The sequence below is a fragment of the Thamnophis sirtalis genome, unplaced genomic scaffold, assembly GCF_051295495.1.
Source record: "Thamnophis sirtalis isolate CommonGarterSnake01/CBP01778 unplaced genomic scaffold, rThaSir2_p1.2 scaffold_4, whole genome shotgun sequence".
Classification (NCBI taxonomy): Eukaryota; Metazoa; Chordata; class Lepidosauria; order Squamata; family Natricidae; genus Thamnophis; species Thamnophis sirtalis.
In genome coordinates, this window is record NW_028261384.1 from 98,867,950 (window position 1) to 98,892,497 (window position 24,548).

Sequence of the window (24,548 nt, forward strand, 5' to 3'; positions counted from 1 at the left end):
CCCACTTTATACTCTTAGTCAAAGAGCAATTTTGAACCCTTTTCGAGATTTATCACTGAAACTTAACTTCTTCCCAAATCTCATGAAATTATTTTTAAAGACAAAAATAATCCTATGTGGATAATATTTGCTGAATAAAAATGTCTACCTATGGAGAGAAGATATTGTAAACATTGTTACAGTAGGGGAGGAAGATACTCATAACTTTCAAAAATAGCAACAGAAAGGTCTAGAAACCTTTTAAAAGAAATCAGTGGTTGTGCTAAAATCTACATCAGTGGAATAGCAGTCATTCTTTAGAATAGAAATCTGAGGTATGAAAGAAAAGAAAAGAAAGAAAGGAGGAAGGAAGAAAAAGTGTACAAATTTATGATTAATCTCTGCAAGATTTGTTCAGTACTACCACAACACTAATTTCATTCTAAAAAGGGGGACATGTTCTTCCAAATCATGAATAAAAATTTAGGATGCTCTAGTGAGAAATGTTGTTGTGCATCCTCGTTGTAATATACGTGATGTTCAGCATTACTTAACTTGCATTAGTTTAGAGGTAAAAATGACATTAAGCTCAACTACCAGTTATGGTACAAAGGAAAATTCATTTTCTTCAGAGTATGTTTCAACACAAGTTGTTACTAAACACAAGAATAAAAATGATTGCAAAAGGAATAGATAGATAGAAGTATGACCAAAAATTCCAAAATCTTCATCTCCTTTCTCATTCAATGTATTGCCAGACATTAGTAGGTTAACATCCAGATGAACTCGGTAAAATGTGTTTAAAGCATGTTGAGCTCCGTGTTATATTATGGCCTATCACTTCAATCTAAAACAAGGGCTACAGAAACAGAGAACTGACACCCTCCAGAATACAGAGCAACTAGTGTGCAAGCTTGAACATCCCAATTTCCTACAGGGGCACAACCCATCTGCTCCAGCCATTTGTGACACAATACATGGTTCGTTCTTATGCAGGGTTCTTCACTCTTGATGTAGGAAATGCACATTTAGAAATCCAATCCTGCATTGAAATTCCACTGTCTTGATAGGATGAATTAAATCTATCACCTATGCATTCTCCTTCACTGGAACAAAGCATTGCTTGAGTATCCCTGCAGTTACAACATTCTAATGATTCTGAACACATTTGTTTAAAATAAATTCCTCTGAAATGAGCAAGTTCAGGATGATACAGGTCTATATGTTTTCACTGAAAAACATAAAACTTACATCAAGGTAAATATGACCAAGAATTCTTCTTCAATTAGGATTGTGCTATGATTCCTCTTCTCCTTTTTAACTCCAACAACCTGTAGGCTCAATAGAGGCAAATGGGAATCATATGCCAAAAATGTATATTAATAGCCATTGATACACATATTGAACCAGATTTATAAGATATATAGGCATCAAAGCTGAGAACATTTATAAACAATGGGAAGTCCCTAATGCTAAAAATGAAGAACTGGGAAGAGATTTTGTAGAATATTTATGAAAGCCAAAACTTCCAATTTCAAGGCATCCTTGGTATAGATGATTAAAAGACATACTTTACACAATGGCAAATGCTTTTGTTGCCAATTGGTTTTACAGAAGCATACTTTGTACTTATCAAACACAGGAAATCACTTAAGATGTATAGGGCAACTATAAGAAAGAAAATGTTATGAAAAATTCTGTAAAGAAATCAACTTAAGCAAAAGGTAACGTGAACGTGTGCAAAATATTTGACGTGAGCCATGAATGAGGCAGTCCCTATGTATGTATGGAATCTGATATGTACCTGGAGATGTGCATTTAATTTTCTTCTGTTTTAAGAAGGTTTAAGGTATGAAAGCACATTCAATGCAGTAGCAGAAATCAATGGTTTTTTTAAAATTCAGGATCAAATAATTTATTTTCATACAGGCTTTTTCATTTTTAAGTCTTGTATACATCCTGCTCTGGGCTTTGGCTACAGATCTGAAAATCAATCCTTTTTAAAAAAATAAAACAAAGCTCACATTCTCTGTGTTTTTGCAGATCTTCCATTCATTTCATGTCATGTAGGACAGGCATAGCTCAGCTTCCTCCTCTATTGTGTTAAATATGTTTTTAATATAATATAATCCTATGAATATTTATCCAAGAGTTTATCCAATTGTGTTTAAGGCAGCTTACTTATAGGATATTGTATGCAAGATTGCAATTTAAATTATAAACCGATGAAAACTGCAATAATGTTCTTAGGGAAATAATAATAATAATAATAATAATAATAATAATGATGATGATGATGATGATGATGGCAGCACCAATAACTGTGGTGAAAAACAAAATTATTCTGAGAATTTGATATCTATACATCTTACCAGAGAATTTCCCCAGATACTTAAGAGCCTATTAAAGAGAAGCTGTAATTGTTGAAGATCGATTTTTAAAATTTGGCTAATTGTTGCTTGTACCACAAGCTTTTTTTTTTGTAGAAAAACATGAATACATGTCATTCTTGAGCAGAAAGATTTAGGGGCTAATTCTAAAATTAATAAAAAATATTGGAGCAAATTCTAAAATTAATAAAAATTTCAACACCCGTATTACAAAAATCAATCTCCCTCCAAAAAAGATATTATTTTAAAAATTAGACCTTTAGCTTTATGTAAACATACCTATAGATTGTGTAGAGAGAAAATGCTTCAGTTCATTGAAAAATGAAAAGATCAATAAATATATTCTATACAAATCGGTAACGCTGCAGTTTTCTTCCAGATATGAATTCAAAAATAAGATAAGTATTAAGTTTCAGGAATACAAGCCAATGCATATATGGAATCACACCTGTTCAGATAACATATATAAAAATATTCCCATTCATTTTCTCTGAACATGCACTAGGATGGAGTATATGAAACTCCTTTCCAGCTTGGAGGAGGGTGTCAGATTGACTTTTAAATGAAACGGGTTTATATGTATGTATGTGTATATATATATATATGAGGGTTTAACACAGGGGTGTGTGTTAAATGTTGGGGGTTTTGTGACATCACCAGGTTAAAGTACCCAATCAGCTTGCACTCTGGAGAAAATTATTTAGTGGGGTGTTTCCTATAATATACTGTACTCAAGTCTGTTAAAGAAAGAAGCAGGAAAAAAGGTGGCCATGCCATGGATTTTGTTTGGGGTCTGGGGGGGGGGACTGAAAGCACTGCCTTTTGCTGTGCAGGAATGATTCTTTGCTCAAAGGCTTGCCTGCTTGTTTTTAAAGATTGGACTGATTAAGCGATGATTCCTTCGGTGCCCCTCCCGGGGAAATTTGATTCCAAGAAGAAAAGATATGAGGAGGAGGAGGAAAAATAATAACCGGAGAGAAGACATTTTTCTCCTTTGGACTTCTCTGGGGATGTTTAGAGAGTGGAGAATAAAGCGCTGGGGAAAGAAAAGGCAGCCCTGGATCCTCAAGAGATGCATTTGAAAGGAAAATTTCTCGCTCAACGATGAGCGCTTGATTTGGGGGAGGGGGGGATAGATGGGAAATGGGAAGAGGTTGGAAGAAGAGCCGCTTCTACTAGCTCCCCACTGGCGGCTTCCCTTTTATTATTGTTTTTATTTTAAACATGTTTCTGACCTGCGGGATGGCTCCAGCCGCGGCTTCCGCCGCCACTTCCATGGATTACAATGGAGATTTCCAAGCGGGTTATCAGGAAATCGACGGCATCAGTTTGGGTTACCTGCAGATTAACGGCACGAGGATGTTTGCTCTGACCCAGGTCTTCAGCGACCTTTTTAAGGACATTCCTCGGGCCGCCGTGAGCAAAAAAATGGAAAGCCTCAAGATCCAGAGTCGCCGGTGCGACTTGAAGGAGCTGCGCACTCTCAAAGCCATCCAGTCGGTGCCAATGCGCGCCGTCAAGTGTTCGCTCATTTCCAAGGCAGACCTGGAGGCCCTCTGCACCTCCTGCAAGGCCTTAACTCCCAGGAGGAGGAAGAGGAAGAGGAAAGTCAAGAGGAGGGAAGCCGAGGTTCTGTTCGAGCGGCCCCGGTTACTCCCGGTGTATGACGAACCCGACCACCACGCCTTTCGTGCCACTTTGGGTGCCGGCTGCGCCAAGCGCGAAGCGCTCTTCGGAGCTCCATTTGCTAGGAGCTACGAGAAACCTGCGCCGCCTTCCAAAAGCTTCAGCCGGAACGGTAGAGCGCACCTCCTGGCCGGCGTCCTCAACGCTTACCCCGGGGACTTGCAATTCCTGCACTCGGCAGTCAGGGCGCACGGAACCGGTCAACCGCCTCGCGAGCCGGAGATCGGGTGCCCTAAGCGCTCCACTTGCGGCTGCCTGGCCAAGAAAGGTCGCTCAGCCTCTACCGCCGGCTCCAAGAGGCAAGGTACGTCGGCTGGCTATTCCAGTGATTCGGATTCCAGCGGCGCGTCAAGCCCGGCAACTTCCAGCGATTCTTCGGAAGATGAGGAGGAGGAGGAAGACGACGATGAAGAGGAGGAGGAGGACGAATCTTCCTGCAGTAGCGAAGACGGCAGCTCCTCCGGGTCAGAAAGTAGTTCTCTATGCAGTGGCGACTCAGTGCAAAGCACGCGGTACAGACAGGCCGCCCTTCCCCGTATCCCTCCCCAAAATGCATCTTCTCAAGTCTTTCCCAGCGTGTCCAAAGCACTGCGTCCCGACCCGAACTTGATCTTTTGGGCCAGGACGTTGCGCGCGTCCACTTTGGAAAGTTTCAAGCCGGTTGCTACCACTACGCCCAAGGAGCTTCAGCAGGACAGATCGGAGGCCCGGCATTCTCGTCCGGTCGGCCCTAGCGAAAGACCGCAGCCAAAGAACGTAGGCGTCAGGGAGGCGTCGGAGTTGGGTGTCCAGGAGGGCGAAGAGTCCGACTTCCTGAGCATTCCCGATGGTGTCCGAGCCGATGAGCAGGATAAAACCGAGAAAGCCGCGCTTCAGCAGATCTCCGAGGAAGGGTCAGGCAGAGGGGCCCATTTCGACCGGCTTATCAGGCAATCGAAACTGTGGTGCTACGCCAAAGGGTTCAACGTGGATGGGAAAGGGTTTCGCAGAGCCGAGCAGGCCAAAGGGTGTTCTCCCACTTCCAAAGCTGGCCTCCTTAGCCTGGCCAACAGACCGCTGAAAGGGAGCAGCGACTCGGAAAGGAGTGCCAGGAGAAGTCGAGTTGACCAGGCCAAAGGGAGGCCCCCCAAGATCCCGAGGAAGAAGACCCCAAAGGGGGGCACCCCGCCTTGCAAGCGCTTGCTCAGTACCAGTCCAGGGCCTGTAAGGAATTCATTTACTTTGATGGGCACTTTTCCATGTACCCCCGCATTAGTCGTGGGTTCCGATGGGGATCTGTGTCCTGCTTCCTCCCTATGCGTCAAAGACTCTTGCACCCTTGCCAAAACGCACCCACTTTGGACCTGGCAGCTGGGGGGCAATGCCATCCCCATGCCTCCCAGCCTGAAATTCGGGGGATATGGTTTTGAAAAAGTCTAGATGGAAGATTTTAAATTAGTTTATGTGCAACAATTTGTCTTTTGTGGAGGGAAGAGTGTGGATGGGAAAGGAAAAATAGAATATATTCTGTAAAGAAAAGGAAACTGATCTTGCAATCTCAAGTACATAAACTTGGAAATAACCTTTTTGGTTTCAGTGGCCTTTAATTCCAAGTCATGTGATAATAGCAATTGATGATGTTTAAACTCATTTGCCCCAAAGTAAGACTAGCTGAAATAGATAAAATGTTTTTTAAATATAAAAAGTGCAATCAAATATATAATTATTCAGAAGGAATTTTGGGATTTAATTATGTATAAGTGGCTGTAAGTTTGAAGCCTAAAAGTTTTCAAAAGAAGAATGGACTTTTGATTCCCAAATAGCTCAAGTTTTTTTTAAAAACAATCCTGAAAATCTCCATCTCTTGCCATTTCTGACATTCCTTTATTTATGCCATTGGCTTTGTTTTAAAGAGCCCATCCAAACAGTAATTCTTAATAAAATTGCACACCTTTGAAACTATAAAAAATTAAATCTTACTTGACAATGATTATAGGGAGCCAAAATAAATGATTAAAAAGAAATGTTGACAGTAAGAGAAAGTAACTTGAAAATAAAGTTGAGTATAAATATCTAACTTCTATGCTTTAGTTGGGGATACAGTGTTTTTGTTCATGTTGCACATTTATATTATAGGAGTTGCAATAACAATAATTTAAAAAAAGATACAGGCTTTTTGGAGAAAATCTGGTCTCCTTTCCTTTTAACATGCAGTGGTTTGTTCCAGGCTGCGAAATTGGGAAAAGCTGTGGGGGTGTGTTGTAGGGAATGAGAAAGTTTCTGGACAAGGCTCCCCTCCCCTCTCCAACTGAAAGACCCTTCTCTTCTCCCCCTCCCCCATTAGCAAAGTTAAAAGTATGCTCTCTTCCCAGCCCCCAACTTTCTTCCTTAATTTGGAAGAGAAATGGAATGGCCTTTCAACTGCAGCACATTAAACTCATCAAAGGATCACTCCCCTCCCCATTCCATTCACTTCCTGATTAAAACTTAAGCAAAGCCAATCTGACTACTTTATCCCCAATACCAGAACTTTGAGAAGAAGAAAGAAAAGTCTTCTTTTCTTCTTCTCTTTCAATAAAGAAAAATTATTTTAAACAAAAGTAGAAGCAAAAACTCCTTATCTTTCCTGCATGAAGGGGAAAAAAGTTGTTTACATTTTTGCATCTTTTCAAGCAATTTTTTTTTGGTTAATAGATCCCTGACATTAGTAGCCCAAAGTAATATTCTGTTTATTTAAACATTTGCTGGAAAGAATAAATTGGATCCAGGGGTAAATTTGAATGAAACACAGATGGACAATTTGATCTCCAAAGTGAAATGTAGAAAAGAGGAATTCTTTTGTCTTTGCCAGAGAAAACAAGTGACCCCTTTCTCTCATGCAAATAGTTCTTTATTGTTTCATGTGTAATATACCCCTTTGTCTTCCAAGATTTCTCTGTCACCAAACTCAAATTTAAATTGCAATCTCCATCTCTGAGAGTAGAAAACCTCCATGACTGTAAGGTATAATATATATATATCTTCAGTTTCAAAATCTTATCTCAGGGAAGAAAGAGTACAGTTGCCCCTAAATAGATCTGGCCTTGCTACACAATCCATAAATACCACAAGCAAAAAAAAAAAGTTTAAAAGTGCAAAACAAATTTAATCAGGAGGTAAGTCCTTCTGGAATTACTGGACCTTAAACCCCTAAGTCTACATGATTTTATCTATAAGTAAGCTATGCATCAACTGACTTTATTCTCAACTGTGCAGTCAAACAGTTACATATTTTGGAAATATATACCAATATTTGTCTACATCTATTATTAAAATATGCTTTCCCGAAGAAGGGGACAAAATCTTATTGGGGATGGCTGGTTGAAATGAATTGATTGAAATGCCAGATTTTATCTAGAAAGAAATTCCAGCACTTTGAATTTTACAAATTGATTTCTAAGTGCAACAATAAAACAAACCAAATATGGAATGTATAGAAAATGTGTATGATTTTTAAAAAAAGACTCTCATCATAATAACAAAAATCCCACACTGCAATTTCTGCTATTCCCCATTTTGGTTAATTACACGGTATTTAAATTTTGCAGATAAATTATACTTTTTTTAAAAAAAAAAAAGGTTGTGGTTATACTGAATTCTCTTTTACATGGGAGTAAGAAGGATTGATCTCAACAGAATCTTATTTCTAAATAAACCTTTTTAGGATTATTGGGTTAGTTTTGTTCACCTTATAAGCCTGCATTTTTGTTAAGTGGGAGATGTTTTATTGTCAAAATTGTTCTCAGTGAAGAAAGGGAGATATTCTGAGTTTTTCTCTCTCGCCAAAAATCTGGGCAATGCAGTGTCCTTATGTAGTTCCCATTCATTGTGTTTATGCAGAAGAGCTGTCCATTGAATTGTGTGAGTCCCAAATATTTGAAAGCAACAAAGAAAGAATGAGAAAACCTGGTTGTTCCTGGGGGCATTACATAACTTAAGGCTTTGTGTGAAAGAGCTGAATTAAGAATTTCCTGGCTGGCAGCTCTCCCCCACCCTCCCTCCTACCCTCTCTTTCTCCCCCCTCTCTTCCCCCAGTTTTGAGCGTTTATTTGGTACGAATTAGTTTTCCTAAAATATACCAAGAATATAGAATGACAAAAATAAGAATATAAGAGTTTTCAGGGTGGGGGTGGGGGAATCTAGATCATTGTCTTTGGAATTCTTTCATGATGGATTAGAAAAGCGACCAAGGAAGAATATGAAAGAAAGCAAAGGAGAAAGGAATATTTTTTTTACAGTTGTCTTCACCTGCAAAATTGGTGTTCAAAATAGGAGTTCAGTTTTGCTTAGGATAAAGGAGGGAGTCCCTGTGTTTGCCAGGCAGGATGCAGCATTAGTTGCAGGGCTGACTATTCAAAGGAATGTGGAATTCGATGGAAGCCAAATATTGACATACCTCTTCAGTTTCTCTCCTGAACTTCTCACTGATCTTTGCCTATAGGAGCCATGCAAATAAAGAGAAAAAAAGAGATCTAAAATAATATATGAAGAATTGGTTAAAATGGGGAAAGGAGGCTGCTTCCAATCTTATATTTGCACCATTTCTGTATTCCTGAATAAGTCTGAAGGACCCATCTGTTGTAGGGTATTGCTGCTGAAGAGAGGTGTGGATATGTGGGTGTGAGTGTGTATGAGACAGAAAGAGAAATTGCACCCCCATGGTGCAAGGCATACTTGTTCCCTCTCCAATACAACCAAGCTTGAATTGCTTTTCTGCAGACAGTACTGTGTTATATAAACTGCCTTCTGGTTCTTTGGATCAGAGTTTAGTTGCAATGTTGATCACCCCATAAAATAAACTTACCATCCTTATTAAAATATTAGAAAAGTAATAAATAAAAAAGAAGCAAGGACACTTGGCATGGGGCAAAATCAATCTATATATTAAGCTAAAATAATCTCTATTTCTCAGTCAACCTATTCAGCTTCCCACATTCATTCTATTCTATGTAAAAGCTACTATCATGTTCTGTCACATAAACCTAGCAAATGATTTGAAGCTGAATTGTTCCCAGTTATTTCAGTAGAGATCCTTCCCTTTTGTGCTGAAATGCTGATACTAGTTCATAGTTCTTAAAAATGAAAATGCCCCTTAAGACATGCAAACACGATGTAGTGGTATTCACACTTGTTTGTACATGTCAGGCAGAACTCTCTATGTCACAAATACAAATTCTAGGAATAGAAAAATCATGGTATACGTATGAATGTGAAAAATACATTTTCAAACAATGAAAATAATATTGAAATTGCACACTCAGGTGAGTTAGTCTGATTGAATCTGGGGTCTGATCTTACATGCTTCAGAATTGTTATACTGGTTTTAAGTACTTTATGAGAAACCTTTGTTGATTACAGAATAGGATAGTCTAACTCTAAATATTGTGGATGTATATGTCTTGTTGCTTATGTGGTTTACAGTACATGTATAGGGCTGCACCTATGCATTGTCAGAAAAGAAACAATTACATAGATACCTAAACACAAACAATATTGTACAATTAAATGATTCTTCTACTCAAATGTATGCAAGGACAGGTTTTACAGGTAATCAAGTTCTGTATTTTGAGTGGAATGGAGCTGCTTTATGTGTGAGATTTGTGTGGGTGTAGGTGTATAAATCATTGTGCTGTATCAGCTTAGACTGCATTCACAATGGATGTTCAGAGCATCAATAGGAACATTTTCACACATGACACAGAATGTACATTTGATCTTGTAAGTAAATGCAAATATAATCCCACATTTCTTAACATGCATCGTGGGTTTAATCTGGTTCTGTTTTTCTATTTTACCTTCACAGCATTCACATATATTACAAGGGAGGCTCGGGGGAACTTCAGAGTTGTGTATGAAAATCCTTTGTCTCTAATGTCATGTTTTGATACTGCATTCAAAATACTCAGGGCTACTCAGTGAATTATTGGCATGTTTTTCAAAATTTTCTGGGATAGTCAAATTCAATTGGTCTTAAAACTACAACAACTAGATTTTGATCTCCTTGCATGATACTTTAGATCAGTCATCTCTACAGTAATGACAGTTTTTCTACAAATTGATACCATTTATGGTATAGTAAAAGTGATTTATAACATTTTAAGAAATCACATTCCCTTGTGTGCATGTGTAAATACTATGCATTTTTTCATAGAATGTGAAGAATATATTTTCCAATCAGTTGTACATTCAAGCCAGTAGGCACTCACAATTACAACAGAAATATAAAGTTTCAAAACTTTTAATATCATGCATGTAAACACTTCTTTATAGAGATACAGGGAATTTTGTCAAATTAAACTTTAAAGCTTATTTTCAAAAGTAGACATTAGTGTGATTCCCATGCAATGTTCTGCTAAAATACTGTTAGTTAGTTTTGGGTTTAGAGTTATATATGAAGCCATACACAACAGCTTATAACATTATCTGCAAGCCAAGAACCCACAGAGATAGATCTACAAATCCTGATTCAGTGTTAGGTGTGATTTTAGCTATACTGTTACGTTTATTTCAGGCACATAGATCTGAAAAAGAAGCACTATCTAGAGAGGCATTAAAAGTTAGATTTAAATTAGCCAGGCAAAGCTACAATCACACCATATTCAATACACTTACCATGGAGTAAAAGATCAGCCTTGCCTTGATCTGAGCTTGATTCCTAGTGACATATTGGATATACAGAAGTGATTTAACATTTCCTTCTTCTAGAGACTTCTTTTTAAAGAAAAGAATATTCTAGTTTATCTTATAGATCAGGTTCCAAAGGTTTAGTTTGAAAGGCTGATTTCCTTTAGATCAGTCTGGAAACTTGGAAAAGTCAATTATCAATCTTGTTCAACTAAATGAGTTGAAAGTAAGGATATATTTTGTGTTGGATAGTGCAACTTGATGGATGTAAACATGGATAATTAGGGGCCCCTCTTGCTGAAAATTCCAAAGTTGCATTGTTGGATAGGATTTTTTTAATTCCAGGAAATAAATATATTTCAAAGAGAAGGTCTGGAGTTCAAAGGAATATTTTCAAATCATCTTGCATGATTCTGAGTGGCTGTGATATGCACTGACTTGCTGCTTTCAGTGAAACATTTCTAAAAACGTGATTGAATGCCATCTTAAATTTGAATATACTGTTTGGTTTCTTCCAAACTGCTGGCAATATGGCCTTAGGTTTTTACTGGAAAATATGCCTCTTATTTTTAAGTAAAGCTTTATTAAGCAAGATTAACAAATGAAACTATTGGATGGTCAATACCTACGTTGTTGAAATATTGTGGAAAATGATATGCATCCAACAAACCTTAGATTACAAAGCTGTAATCCTATGAGAAATTTCTTTCTATCCTTATGTATCCTTTCTACCATAAAAAATAATCATATGCAGATAGTAAGGAACCTGATATTTGGCTGTGATTAACATAAACTGACAAAGGGAAAACATGTTTTTCAGATAAAAAAGTGGGAAGCATTGTTAATAATTCAGGCCACACATTTCCAGCAAGGAGTTCTTTCGTTTAAGATGAACTTTTTCCACAGTGCAAGTCATAGGGTAGATTTCTCATGATGTTTGGACCCAAGTACAGTAAATACAAGCTCCTCTTGGGACAAGCCCACTCCATGTCATAGATCCTTCTAGAGGATTCACATTGGGCCATAATGGGGGTATCCCAAATGGACACAAGAATGGGTTTGGGGGAAGAATTGGTAGTATTGCTGAGCCAGCCAACCTTTTATAATAGAAAACTATCTCTATAAAAGGAAGAGGAAAACAACTACTTGTTGTAAAGTTCTTTTAGACTGTTAAAAACTCTAGTTTGGGGGGTTTCTTTTCCAGAGATTGTTTCATTGCAGAGGAAGCGTTCCAAATAGTTTTGATTAGAAGATTTACACACATCTTTTCCAGTTGCTTTTACATAGCTGGCTAGATAGGATGAGGTAAAAGAAACTTCTGTTTTCATTTAAATCATTTGAAGCCACTCAAGAAAAAGATGAGAAAATAAACTTGAAGGAAGCTTATAAGAATGTGGAAGGCAGGGAGGTGAGGTTGAGTGGTTAGGCGGAAGAGGAAGCATACATCTTCATAGCAAGTCCCCCTTTCTCCTCTGAAATTCAAATGTAAAGATATTTACATTTCTCCATGCCTTAAGAAAGGAAATGATCAGTACTACAAATAAAATAACATCCTGTGAATTGCTTTGCTAATTGGTTGTCTCTGAATTTGAAACAATTTACATAGATGGGTAGAACTTTCATTGGAAAGTTCCCAAACACAATTCTCTGACTCCTATGAACTAGAAACAGGTAAATTTTAAGAAAGGTAGAAACTATTTTTTCCAATAAACAGTATTTTTCCTTAAAAATTGATTCTCCCTTTTGACTGTGTTTAGGAAGAAGTGAGAGAGTTTTATCTTGGAACACAGCTAACAAAACAAAAGCACAGTGAACTAGCGTTTTCACCTTTGTTCGGATACAGAAGTGTTGGACAACTGGTTATGATGGAAACTGTAATACAACACTACTGAAATATTCCTTGTTACTGGAAGGTTGCACACAAGGAAAAAAAGAATATTTTTCTTTGTCTTCTCCTTCAAGCTAGCTGAAAAAGAAGGGGAATAAAGGTGGGCTTTATATAAATGAATTTAAGTTGTATAAACTGTATATAAGCTGTATATACTGTATAACCTTCACCGTGCAATCTGGAACCCTTAAGTAAATAAAATAAATAAAAATGTATTTTTAAACAACAGCAAAAAAAAATGTGTATTCAAACTTTTTAAAATAGAGGCATTGATTATATCAGGCTACAGAAGGATGTTTGTGTGCGTGTTAGTAATCCCACTTTCTGCTGTAGATATAAAACAACTAAAATGATTGCTGGATCAAGACTGAAATCTTACTTAAATTAGGCTTGCTGAAGCTGGTGGAATTAAACCTAGGCATTATAAAATTCTTACATTGATCCTGGGATTATAATTTAGGTGTTGTTAAAATTATATTCAATTCTGTCTTATTTGTGGAAAACATATGAATGTTAGACTAAGCTTTCATATTTCAAGCAACATTATATGTATTTTGAGACAGCATAATATTTGGTACTGGTAACAAACTTGTTTGTATTGAACTAAATTGAATTGAACATTTGTAGTCCTTAGGTGGTCAAGAATATTTAATTGAATTGAACATTTGTAGTCCTTAGGTGGTCAAGAATATTCCAAATGCATTATGTACAATATGAATATTTTCATATTGTTTTCCAACATTTAATGGTATAATCAACCTCTTAGAAGAGTTCCAACTTCCAAAATTCTGCCCTGTAAATACTAAACAGAGGTGGGGTTTTTTTTGCATTTTTTAAAATTAAAAACAATAGTTCCCTTGCTTTGGTAATATTTTGTCTGTCTGTTGTGAAGAATCAAACATGGCTGTTCTTTCTTTACAATGCCACAATCTGCTATTTGGATATGTTCACCAGTTGTGCTGATTTCCAATTCTGTGCCTTGTTGCAAAATAACTAGTGAACTGAATTTGGGACTATCCTGTTTTTTATACATTTTAAGGAGCTAAAAATAAAATGCAGTTACTCTAGATGAGTAAAATGTGCATCATATTGTTTTGTTTTCTGGAAACTATAAGAAATGACAATACAAGGAACCTGATGTTTATAGTGAGTCCATAGGGGAGAAAAAGTATGCCACATCATTATAACAATAGCATGTAAGCATCTGTGAAAACAGTTCAATGTACAGATTTCTTCAATTTGGTGTCTTCTAAGATGTGTAGGATTCTCATAATTCTGATGTAAGCATAGCAATTTGCAGATACCAAGTCAATGAAAACTACATTAAAAGTCATGCTAGCCTATGATTTAGTTAACATGTATTGAATTAGCTGGGTTTATTCAACACTGCATGCAATAAGGAGGGAGGACTAGTAAGCCACATTGGCCGGGTTTCCAAAACCTCAATTAGGCAAACAAAGCTCCATCTCATTTTAGCTGAATGCAATATCTCAGTGAATTCTTAGTAGATCGGGAGCTAGAGGAAATGGACTCAGTCTACCTATACAGTTGTGAAGTTCATTGGACAATTTGGGAGCCTATAGTTCACATACATGCACAGGCTGCATTTATAAAAGATGCTAAACTCATGATGGTGAACCTATGGCACTCATGACAGAGGTGGCGTGCAGTGCCCTCTCTGATGGCATGCGAGCTGTCACCCCAATTCAGCTCTGCTGCACATGTGGCCAGCTGGTCTTTGCTGCTGTGCATGTGTGTGGGGTGGGAGTGTGCGGGGCCCTCACGCACACGTGTGGGGGGGTGCATGCAGGGAACCATGCATGCATGCATAGGGGTGGGGGGCTATGCACACATGCATAGGAGTGGGGCACATGTGGGGGTGCACATGCATGTGTAAGATACATGAGGGGCTGCACATGCATGTGCAGGAGGTTGGGCACATGCAGGGGGAGTGCATGGATCCACAGGAATGCAGAGTGCATGGAAAAGGTTAGCCATCACTGTGCTAAACCATGGTTTGCTTAACCATTGTAAATTGTAAAAACAATGGGACACCTACAACCAAGTGTGTGGGTGTGTTTGAGGGATTGTTTTGGTTTTAACCCAGTGTGCAGTTGTATGCACAGCCTAGTTCTTGCGGAATGAGAGAAAGCAAGCCAGAAACAGTTCTCAGCTTTTTGCAGAATAAAGCAATTACCATATTTACTCTGAATTAAACTTCAATAAATTAGTTAGCATTCTTAGCATAGAAGAAAGTGGGCTAAGATCATTTTGGATCAAATGTACATTTCTATTTTTTAAATTCATTTTGCAGTGAAGCAAAATATCAAGAGAGAAAAAAAGAGATTTAGGCATTTCCTAACTGATTAAACTTTGGTTTTTTTTAACAGCATTGTAAATGTTGCAGAAGAGAAATGAAATAATTAGATGGAAATTTATAAACATGTCAACCTGATTTCTACTCCCAAATCGGTGGGAAATATTTTTGAAAGTTCTGAATCCATGTAGAACAATTTTCACACCCTTTTAAGTTTTTTTATTTACGAGAAACACAGTAAGCTATGCTAAAAAATTAAAAAGCTAAAAAGAGAGCTAGATCTTTAAGATCTACTTAAGCCTGAAATTTACCAGTCAAGTGATCCAAATAGACTAGAAGAATATGTTGAAAATTCAAGAAAATACATGTCAGGATACATTTGTTCAGCTGGAGGGAGTTCATTTTATCAATTACAACGGAAGTGCTGATTTTTTTAAAAAAAATATTTTAAGCTGATTTGAGAAAAATACGGGAACTACTTCATCACCTCATTATCCACAGGCCTTGTCACTCCCTGTCATCAAGCAGCTTTTTCCTTCCCCACAGGATCCAAGGGACATTTGTACTCAATAGGGGGAAAAGCAGTTTGGACAGGTGGGGCTGCAACATGGTGAAGAAATAGGAAATCAATATTTACAGTATTAGGGTTTGAAAGCAGACATTTGTATCACAGTATTTTGGAAAGCTATTGCCTTCTCTATTTTGCCCCAAATCCCTGCAAACATTATTGGATGAATATGAATCTATGTTACAAAATAAGGATGATTAAGATCATGGCTGACTTCACATATCACACTGAATTATAACATGGCTTGATTGGTTATTCAATAAGCTAAATTTAAACAAAACACAGTTTAGCATACATAAACGTATCAATATGAGGTACTCTGAACACATGAAATTATATAAATGCTAACTATTGTTATATTTAATCTAATATTACGAAATAGTATTATTGTATACAAGTGGTACACTGTTATTTACTATAAATAGAAGGATGTAAATATTAATTTGGTTTATTTTGTCTGCAAGGACAATAGTTATGCGTTGTTGAAAACTTCATTTCAAAAATTCAGTAAAACCTAGCTTTCCAAAGGAAAGAGTATAATTCAAATCTACCATCCACAACAAGGTTTTTTCAGCTGCATCCCTCAAAAAAAACCCACAACATTTTCTCAATTCTACCTGAAGAAATTCATACTTTTATTATATTCTGCTTTGGAACATCTTGAAAATAAAAAGACTAGAACTGTGAGATGTGATTAAATGTTAACCCGCCTGCAGCAAAACTTCAAGCCTGGCCACAAATTATATTTTACAACCACATTCCACAAAAGGAGGCTTTTCCATTCCATGCAATGTGTTTAGCAGTCAGGTTATATGGCCCCACATGCAAGCCCTCTTTCTGATAGCCAAAGAAACAGGAAAGAAGGAGACTTGGAGCTCATCGATGTGAAGAGATGCTGCAGAAAAGTGCTTTGCTCAGGGGATCATCTACCTCAAGACTCACCTCTTTGCGTTACTCTTTTGATTATTAATCACAATTTGGATACACGCAATGGGGTAGATTAATAGGAGATTTCATTCTATGTGGGCAGTCAGTAAATAAATTTCCAAAGCTGTCTGTTAGTTATATGACCACTTTGGGGAGGAAACATTTTCTGTTTCTTTATCTCCGTTTAATAAATGTCAGACACATTATTTCCAGAGAAGGGAGGGGTGAAAGATTAGAGGAAATACGAGAGGAGGGAAGGGGTGCAGATTCCTTATTTGAATGTGTTGTTTAAGTGTCAGTGATAAATTAGATAAAAACAAGTTAAAAGAGTCCGGCCTTGGAGAGGGGAGAAGGAGACCTTCGGAATCCTTAATCTAGGAGTGGTTGAGGGAACATGGTGTAATTTGGGGAGATTTTTTTTTCTTTTTTGAAGGATTAGTTCTCCTTAAAAGTCTTCATTTATTATGTTTACATAGAGTCAGTAGAGAAATGGGAACAATGATTTCTGACTGGGACATAGGAAGTGGTGTCTATGTTTGCCCACTTTGTGTGTGTGTGTGTGTGTGTGTGTGTGTGTGAGAGAGAGAGAGAGAGAGAGAGAGAGAGAGAGAGAGAGAGAGAGAGAGAGAGAGAGAGAGAGAGAGAGAGAGAGAGAGAGAGAGAGAGAGAGAGAGAGAGAGAGAGAGAGAGAGAGACACTCACTCACATACAAAGGCGCTCCCATGCCCGTGACTGTTTTGGTTTATCAATCTCCGATGAGCTTGAAATGAAAGGTCTCCCTAAACTCACACCCCAGGAAAAACTCTTTTATTTTCTTGCAGATAACAGAGGGGGAAGAGAGGGGGCAGAAAAGAGAGGGGGAAGGGAGTGAGAGAGAGAGAGAGCACTAAAAACCTCACAACCCCTAACCCTAATAATCAGCCTGGAATTTTAACTTCAGGCTGTCAAGGTGTTATTTTTCCTATATCTGTGCTGCTAACATCTGCATGTTAATAGCTCAATGGACCCAGCTTAAGCAAATTGCAAGGAATTTACCTTAAATGAGGCCATATGGAAATAAAAGAGAAAAGAGAAGGAAGGAAGGAAATGTCCTTAGAACAAATCTTCAACAAAAGTTGATCTCCTTGGAAAAAGACCTTTGAGAAACTTGAGAAATTTTAGATGATGAGATAGCTAAGAATAAAATAATGCATTTTAAAAAAACGAATGCTTCTTATTTGCCCTCCTTTCCGTTTAGTCTATTTTTCTTTCTTATTCTTCATTCATTTGATTTTTCTTTTCATTTTAATTTACAGAAAACATAATGTAACAAAACCTTCCCTTAACTAGAGCAAATTCCAATATCAGTGTGTATATAGGATAGCATAATCTTTGGTGTGGAAGGACAACTTTATTAAAGATTAAGAGTTTATAACACATTTTTGTTTGATGTTTCTATGGTGTCACAAGATTCGTAATATATCAGTGCAACATCAAAAAAATATGCAATCAAAAATTGAACCAAGTACTAACTGAAAGTCAAATATTAGAGAAAATGTTCAAATGAATTCCCCAAAGAACATAGCTCTATTTAATGATATTGTTGGGTGATGGTGAGGGAGGTGAATGATGATGGTAGGAAAGGGAAACCCATAATCATTATATACAAATAAAAACAAGAATTAAAACCTTTAATATGCAACATGTTGACAAGCAGTAATATTAAATTTGTAATTAGCCACATCAACAGATCAATGTACGTGTTTATATTGGATCATAGAGTCCATTTGGGAATGTATATAGCAAGGTGGGCTAGGACTGTAGCCAGAAGCTATACACAAAGAACTGTTTCCCAGTTTGTTTAATTGCCATACATGTATGACTGCCTTCCAAAAGAGAAATAACATATTCTGTATCTCTCTTAAAAAAAACAAAAAACAGTCAGCTTGGGAGGAAATCCTGGCATTTCCCTCCTATGTTCTAATCTAAAACAAAATGTTTCTTTTTGTCTTTCTTGAATATTTTTTATTACAAAGGAAACAATTGCCAGCTTCTGCGATTGTTTTTACAATTCGGTTATAATTAAGTTTACTCAGAAACAAGTCCTTTTTGCTTTCCATAAGCATAATCATATGGCAGCATCCATCTTAGACAATATCAATGATTCAAGAAAAAGGATATTCTTTATTGCCAACAGTCCAGAAACTTTTCTTCTCAAACCTTCTGTTTTCCACATATCTTCTTTGTTCAAAGTGCTAAAATCTTCCAGCAAAGCTGCAGGCACCTTGTCGCATGTGCAATCATTAGCAAAGTTTCTTTCCCTCTTGATGTGAAAAATGATTCTGTACAATGAAGGGTACTTCATACACAAGAAATAAATGGCATTCATTTGCTACAAAGTAAGACCAGCATGTAACAGTCGATTTCAATATGTATTGCTAAGGCATGCCTCATACTTTAATCGTGGTTTTTAAGATTATCCATACTTTCTCAGTTTATACATAATACTTTACCAAATAATGTGTGGGACATGCTTTTATTCTCTGCTATCTAGAAGCTCAAAAATAATGATCCCACATCACAATTATATACATTTTTTACTTCTTTCCTATATAATGAAATATACTTTGTTCCTAACCAGAGATACCATAATATTATAGATAATAGGGTTGATTTTTCTTATGAAGTATATGGTAAAGCAAAAATGGTTTTGCAATTGTAGTTATTGCAAAGCTTATTTGAAAGCCCAGGCACTGATTTTCTTTGTTCCTAGTGGAAAATTCTTGTCCTAATGTTTGGCAATCTCTGATTTCCGAAATGCAATTTCTGGAAGCATTAAAAGGTTTATTTAATTGGTGAGGTGCCTTCTCAGATTAGCTAGCTGTGATGATACAAATTAATATGCTTATTATTTTGGAATTGTTTTATTATTAACAATATTAGTAGCATATATAATTTAGGCATACTGATTTTAATTTTTCTACCAGAAGAAAAGAACAAACCTATGCAAAATCTAAACTCTGAGAATTAATGAACAAATCAGTTTCATCCAATAGGCCTCTCTGAATAAACAAAAGCTACCTCATTATAACTTTAGTTTAATCTGCATTTTATTAATTTTAAATGAACTATCTTTTTATAGTTTTAAATAAACCATGTCTTTTCCATTGCTTATAGTTTTCAAATAAGAAAATCAAGAACATAATCTACAATTAACAATGAAGAAGCTCATCTATTTAATATTCTGCCACAATCTTTTGATGAACTGTACCCTTCTTCATCTATCATGTTGCTCTCAAGAACAGTACTTATTTGCAAGCCAACATAGGCATGCTGGTGGACATTCCTTTTTATTATATAGATAAGAAGAATGGAGAATTGGGAATGTTTTAAACATTGAGGCCAAAGAGCCATAAAATATAAGAGATAAGATTTTTACATTTCTTACACAAAGATGTATGAGATAAGAACAAAGTGGCCATTTTCTAAGGTAGTCCACAGTGATAATGTTATCATTCTAGATGCATTATATGCAACTTTAGCCTTTGTAGTTATCAAAAGCACAAGTTTCTGATTAAACTGACTACAGCAATCAGATTGAGATATATTCTAATTCAGCAGCTTCTTTCTAGGATCCTTTTCTTTTTTACTGATAAATGTTTAACTTGAGTTCAGTGACAGAATTATCTTGGAAGAAAATGTAATTAAACATACAGTATTATTGACATATCTGTACAACATATACCGTATAATCCTGTTCAAAACGGACATGATTTCAGCAAGTGAAGGCTGGTTCTAGTGAGGAAGTAACTAAAGCATCAAAAGCTATTTTTTTACATTTCTTTTATTCCACTTTTATTATTTTTTTATAAATTACTCAATGCAACAAACATATCTAATATTCCTCCTTCTTCCTATCCCCTCCCCTCCCCACAACAATAGTCCTGTGAGGTAATTTGGGCTGAGAGAGAGTGTGTGACTTGAGTTGTTGGAGGATGAAATTGTGTCTATTTTATGTTCTGTTTCGTATTCCATCACTAGTTACTAACCCTGGGTGGGTGGGTGGGTGGGTAAATACATAGATTTCCCTGACTACTTCTGAAGTAAGAATCAACTGTGATTATCTCAACATTGTTTATCCAGGGGAGGGATCACTGCTTCTAACAGGAAAATATTTGATATCAAATCACCTACCATGGTTACTGAAATGCTGCATGCTGTTTGTCTTTATTGTTCTCTTGTGTTTCAATTCTTCTGGGAAAATTGTATTTTCTTGATTAAAAACACATCCAGAACTTTCTTAGAAAAGATACAGAATTTAGGTCTTCTCAAACTGGCACTTTTAGATGAATTGGATCCCCTTAACCATGGGTGAAATTCAGCAGGTTCTGAGAGGTTCTGTAGAACCGGTAGTGGAAATTTTGAATAGTTCAGAGAACTAGCAAATACCACCTCTGACTGACCCCAGAGTGGGGTGGGAATGGAGATTTTTCACTATCCTTCCCCTGCCATGCCCACCAAGCATGCCTACAGAACCTGTAGTAAAAAAATTTGAATTTCACAATTGATTTTAACTTCCCAAATCTTCCACCATTGAAATTCAATATGTTTGAAGAGCACCAGATTTGTCAAAAGTGCCAAAACCTTGGGTTTTCTGAAGGTGTTTTCTTTTAATTTGGTGCCATCTCAGGGCTCTTGAGCAAATGTTAAAAAATAGTTAGGAACATGATCAGAAAAACCATATGGTGAAAATAATAAGGATATTGAGAGGCAATTAAAAATATTAGATAGAACATTTAGAAAACAAAAATGTATAATCTAATCTGGTCCATATTTTTCTTATTAGATTCCCCTTCTTAGGAATGCTTATATCCAGTGTGCCAAACCATTTAAACTTCCATTTCCTTAAAAACTGAAAAAGGAGATAAAGAAAATTCCTAGAAATTTCTGAATCTGTTTATATAAAATATTTCTTTATTGCTGCAACATTCCTGTAGAAACTTTTGGTTGGTTGTAACACAAATGTGTTACAACAATGCAGACTTCTAAGAATTTACCTGCCTTAATTCCCTTGAATTCAAAGATATATGTGCTCACCTATGGCAGAAAAAGATACTTTGCTGCCTAAAAAGGAACAGTTATTGTGGGGTAAGACGTATACCCCCTCCCCCATTGCCATCCTGAGTCCTTACTGGTCAATAAAGAAATAGCACATTTCTTAGTTGTTTTTCAATGGGCAGTAGTATCATTTTGTTCCCATTCTAAAAAATAAATATAACAAAATGTGAAGTGTTGGGGTTCAGTATCCAACATGGTAAGAACCCTTCCTTTAACTTGAGAGTCTGAATCTTCCTTCCCTGAGACAAGTAAAGGAACTTGATCAGTGATATGAAAAATGCACACTAAGCTTAGCCAGAGGTATTCTCTCTGCTTTTTGTTTGTAGATTCTCCTGCAATCTGTCCCTCTAAAAAATATTTAAGACATCTGATAATGAGAAAGGCTATAAAAAGATAGAGAACAGTTCAGAAACAATATTGATAGTAAGCCTATAGTTCAGAGGTGGGTTCTTACCAGTTTGGACCAGTTCAGCCCAGTAGGTAGTAACTCGGCTGCCAAACTCCCAAAGGGGTTGTATTGGCAGTGCCTATGGCATTTTTAGTACTACGCATGCATGTGTAGTGGCCCCCCTGCAGCGCATTCCTGAGCGAACTGGCAGTAGAAGAAGCATACTTGCTATAGTTCTAAAAACATCTACCTGGGAATAATCTACTTCAGTGAGGTTTATTTCTAAGTAGAATTATTATTAGATTTCATTTTATATTCCTGTGAACTAGGGAGGGTCTAAAACTAGTCATCAAAACTCAGATTTCTTTTAGTTGAAAATTGTCTTGGCAAATTTTCTTCCTGTTCCTCAAGACCATTTTTTCTGCCTTAAATACCATTCACCTCACAATACTGACTTTATCATTTAATAGTCACTGTGGTTTATGCAATAAAACATATTAAGCAAAGCTAGGCAATAAGCTTGTCTTCCTATCCTGGTACTGTAGCATGCAGATCTTTGATTCCTTCATAACCACTTTCATGAGACAGGTCTCCATGATGTTTCCCCCTTCTCATTCTGTGTATTGTGGACGTAGAAATCAACTTCAGTTGCTCTGCTATTAAAGTAATATTTTTTCTTTTTTCCCTACCTTGTTCATACCTTGTTAATCTATGATGATGTTAGAGATTGTTATATATGCAAATGTTCCCTGTTACCAGCTCTCTGATTGGCTGGCCATTTGACAGTTGGTCTGGGCTCGAGTATAAATACCCTGACAGTTGCAGGGACATTTTGAATCGCTGTCATCTCGCAATAAACATCTTACTCTCTGATTCCATGGCTCCTGCGTCTTTCCCTCAAACATATTTAACAGAGATGGCATGATAAGAAGCTGCCCAGTTCCTAATGACAGCTTAAATTTAACTCTCCCTATATCCTGTTTCTGGGCATTACCTTCCATGGCCATTTTGTCTCAGGCAGCAAGACATATAAACATCTGCTTTATAACATCTAGCTGGCACTTCAGGAATACATGTGTTTTTGGGAAGACTGGTACACCTGATGTTGAAAACATACATAATGGTTTTTTTTTTAAAAGATCAATGAAGCAGTGAAACACCACCACCCCACTGGAACAATTAAATTAAGAAAGAGATGTATCAGTGATCAGTTTCAAATAAAGAGTATTAAGGGTGTTTTTTGTGTATCTGTGTCTGCTACTGGGCTTCATCTGGTCATTCTCCAATTGACTTTATTGTTTATTGGATGATGGATCCTGTTATTTGGATTACACTACAATTTTGTGTATTCTATAAACTATCTCTGGATGTTTATATATTTCATGTTAATATTCTATTACTGCATTTTTCAAAGAAAAAATTTCATTTTTCTTAAATGAAATACTACAGGGAACTCCTGGATCATAGTGAAACAGCAACAACTAACACATTAGCTGTCTGATTGATGGGCAGTGGTGGGTTACTAATATTTTTACTACCAGTTTGGGTGTGCTCCTGCGTGCACATGATGCTTTTGTGCATGCGCATAAGTGTCCAGGTAGGTGGGCGGAGCCTCCCGCCAATGCTACTATTGGTTCACCCAATCTGGGCCGAACCAGGAGTAACCCACCTCTGTTGATGGGGGAATAAGAACAGTACAGTGTGACCCTCTGCTGATGACCCTCCAGGTTCCACCCTGATTGACTTATTGTTTCATTTTACATGAGAATATGTCAGACAGTTCAGACCAGAACCATACCTTAAGTTCCAATTAAACTGATTTATTGCTTATGCCCATGCACAAGAATTTAGTCAACTCATGATTAGCATTATTTTGCCCTTAGTTTGCTTGTAGCAACTAGAGAGTCAAGACTGATTCCTTTTTTTGACTCCGTCCTAGGCTCTGCTACTCCTCCTCCTCCAGAACTTGATTAATATATTGAACTGATCTTGAACTGGCTGATTAGTCAGTAGGGTTATATGAGAGGTGTAAGTTGATATAGGAGTGACTCTGTTGATGGGCCTGCATCTCTTTCCCACTCCATCTGACACCCTCTTATACTCAATTAATTAGTCCTGTCTTTTGGTGTTGTTGACAGTGAAATAGTTGACTTTCAGAAGATTGACAGATAAGTATTCCTTGTACAACTTGAGAGATAGCTGAAACTTCTATACAAGAATAAGAATCCACACATCTTATTCAATCACACATTATTAAACCCAATTCAGGGTTCTGTTTCTACTTGCTGGTGACAAAGTATGGGAGAGGAAAGGAAGTGGGGACCTATCACTGACTTGAAACTATCACTCATGAAATCTTTAAGGACAGCACCAATTGTCTTATTAGTGAAGAGTAACCTCCAGCTGTAAAGTTCAGCACAATTATGCCAATATTGTTTTCTAACACAGTTGTGATGATGACATGCCAGTATTTCTTATTGTCTCATTCAGGCACACTTTCCCATGCCTTAAGTACAAAATCTTAGATGTTATTTTGATTCTAATTCTGGAAGCATTGAGTGCACTAAATCCATATTTATGGGGTCCTTGTGTCTCACCATTTGGTTGATGGACCTACTTGGAAAAACAGTGCACAAATAGCACAAGGCCATGAATCAAACAAAGGG

The 24,548-nt window shown here is 37.0% G+C and overlaps 1 protein-coding gene across 1 annotated transcript; it reads left to right on the forward strand.

Annotated features, from left to right (window-relative positions):
• The first annotated feature begins 3,100 nt into the window (after window positions 1-3,100).
• LOC106542477 (SKI/DACH domain-containing protein 1-like) lies at window positions 3,101-13,613 on the forward strand. The gene is made up of 2 exons (XM_087713544.1): window positions 3,101-5,258; window positions 12,455-13,613. The coding sequence occupies exons 1-2, from the start codon at window positions 3,594-3,596 to the stop codon at window positions 12,587-12,589; spliced, it is 1,800 nt and encodes a 599-aa protein (XP_087569670.1). The 5' UTR covers window positions 3,101-3,593; the 3' UTR covers window positions 12,590-13,613.
• The last annotated feature ends 10,935 nt before the right edge of the window (window positions 13,614-24,548 follow it).

Excerpts from the sequence above, each read along its gene's own strand:
- LOC106542477 (XM_087713544.1), top strand. The coding sequence starts at position 3,594 with ATGTTTCTGACCTGCGGGATGGCTCCAGCCGCGGCTTCCGCCGCCACT. Across the intron at positions 5,259-12,454 it reads TCAGTACCAGTCCAGGGCCT|GAAGAAGTGAGAGAGTTTTA; the intron begins GTAAGGAATTCA and ends GACTGTGTTTAG.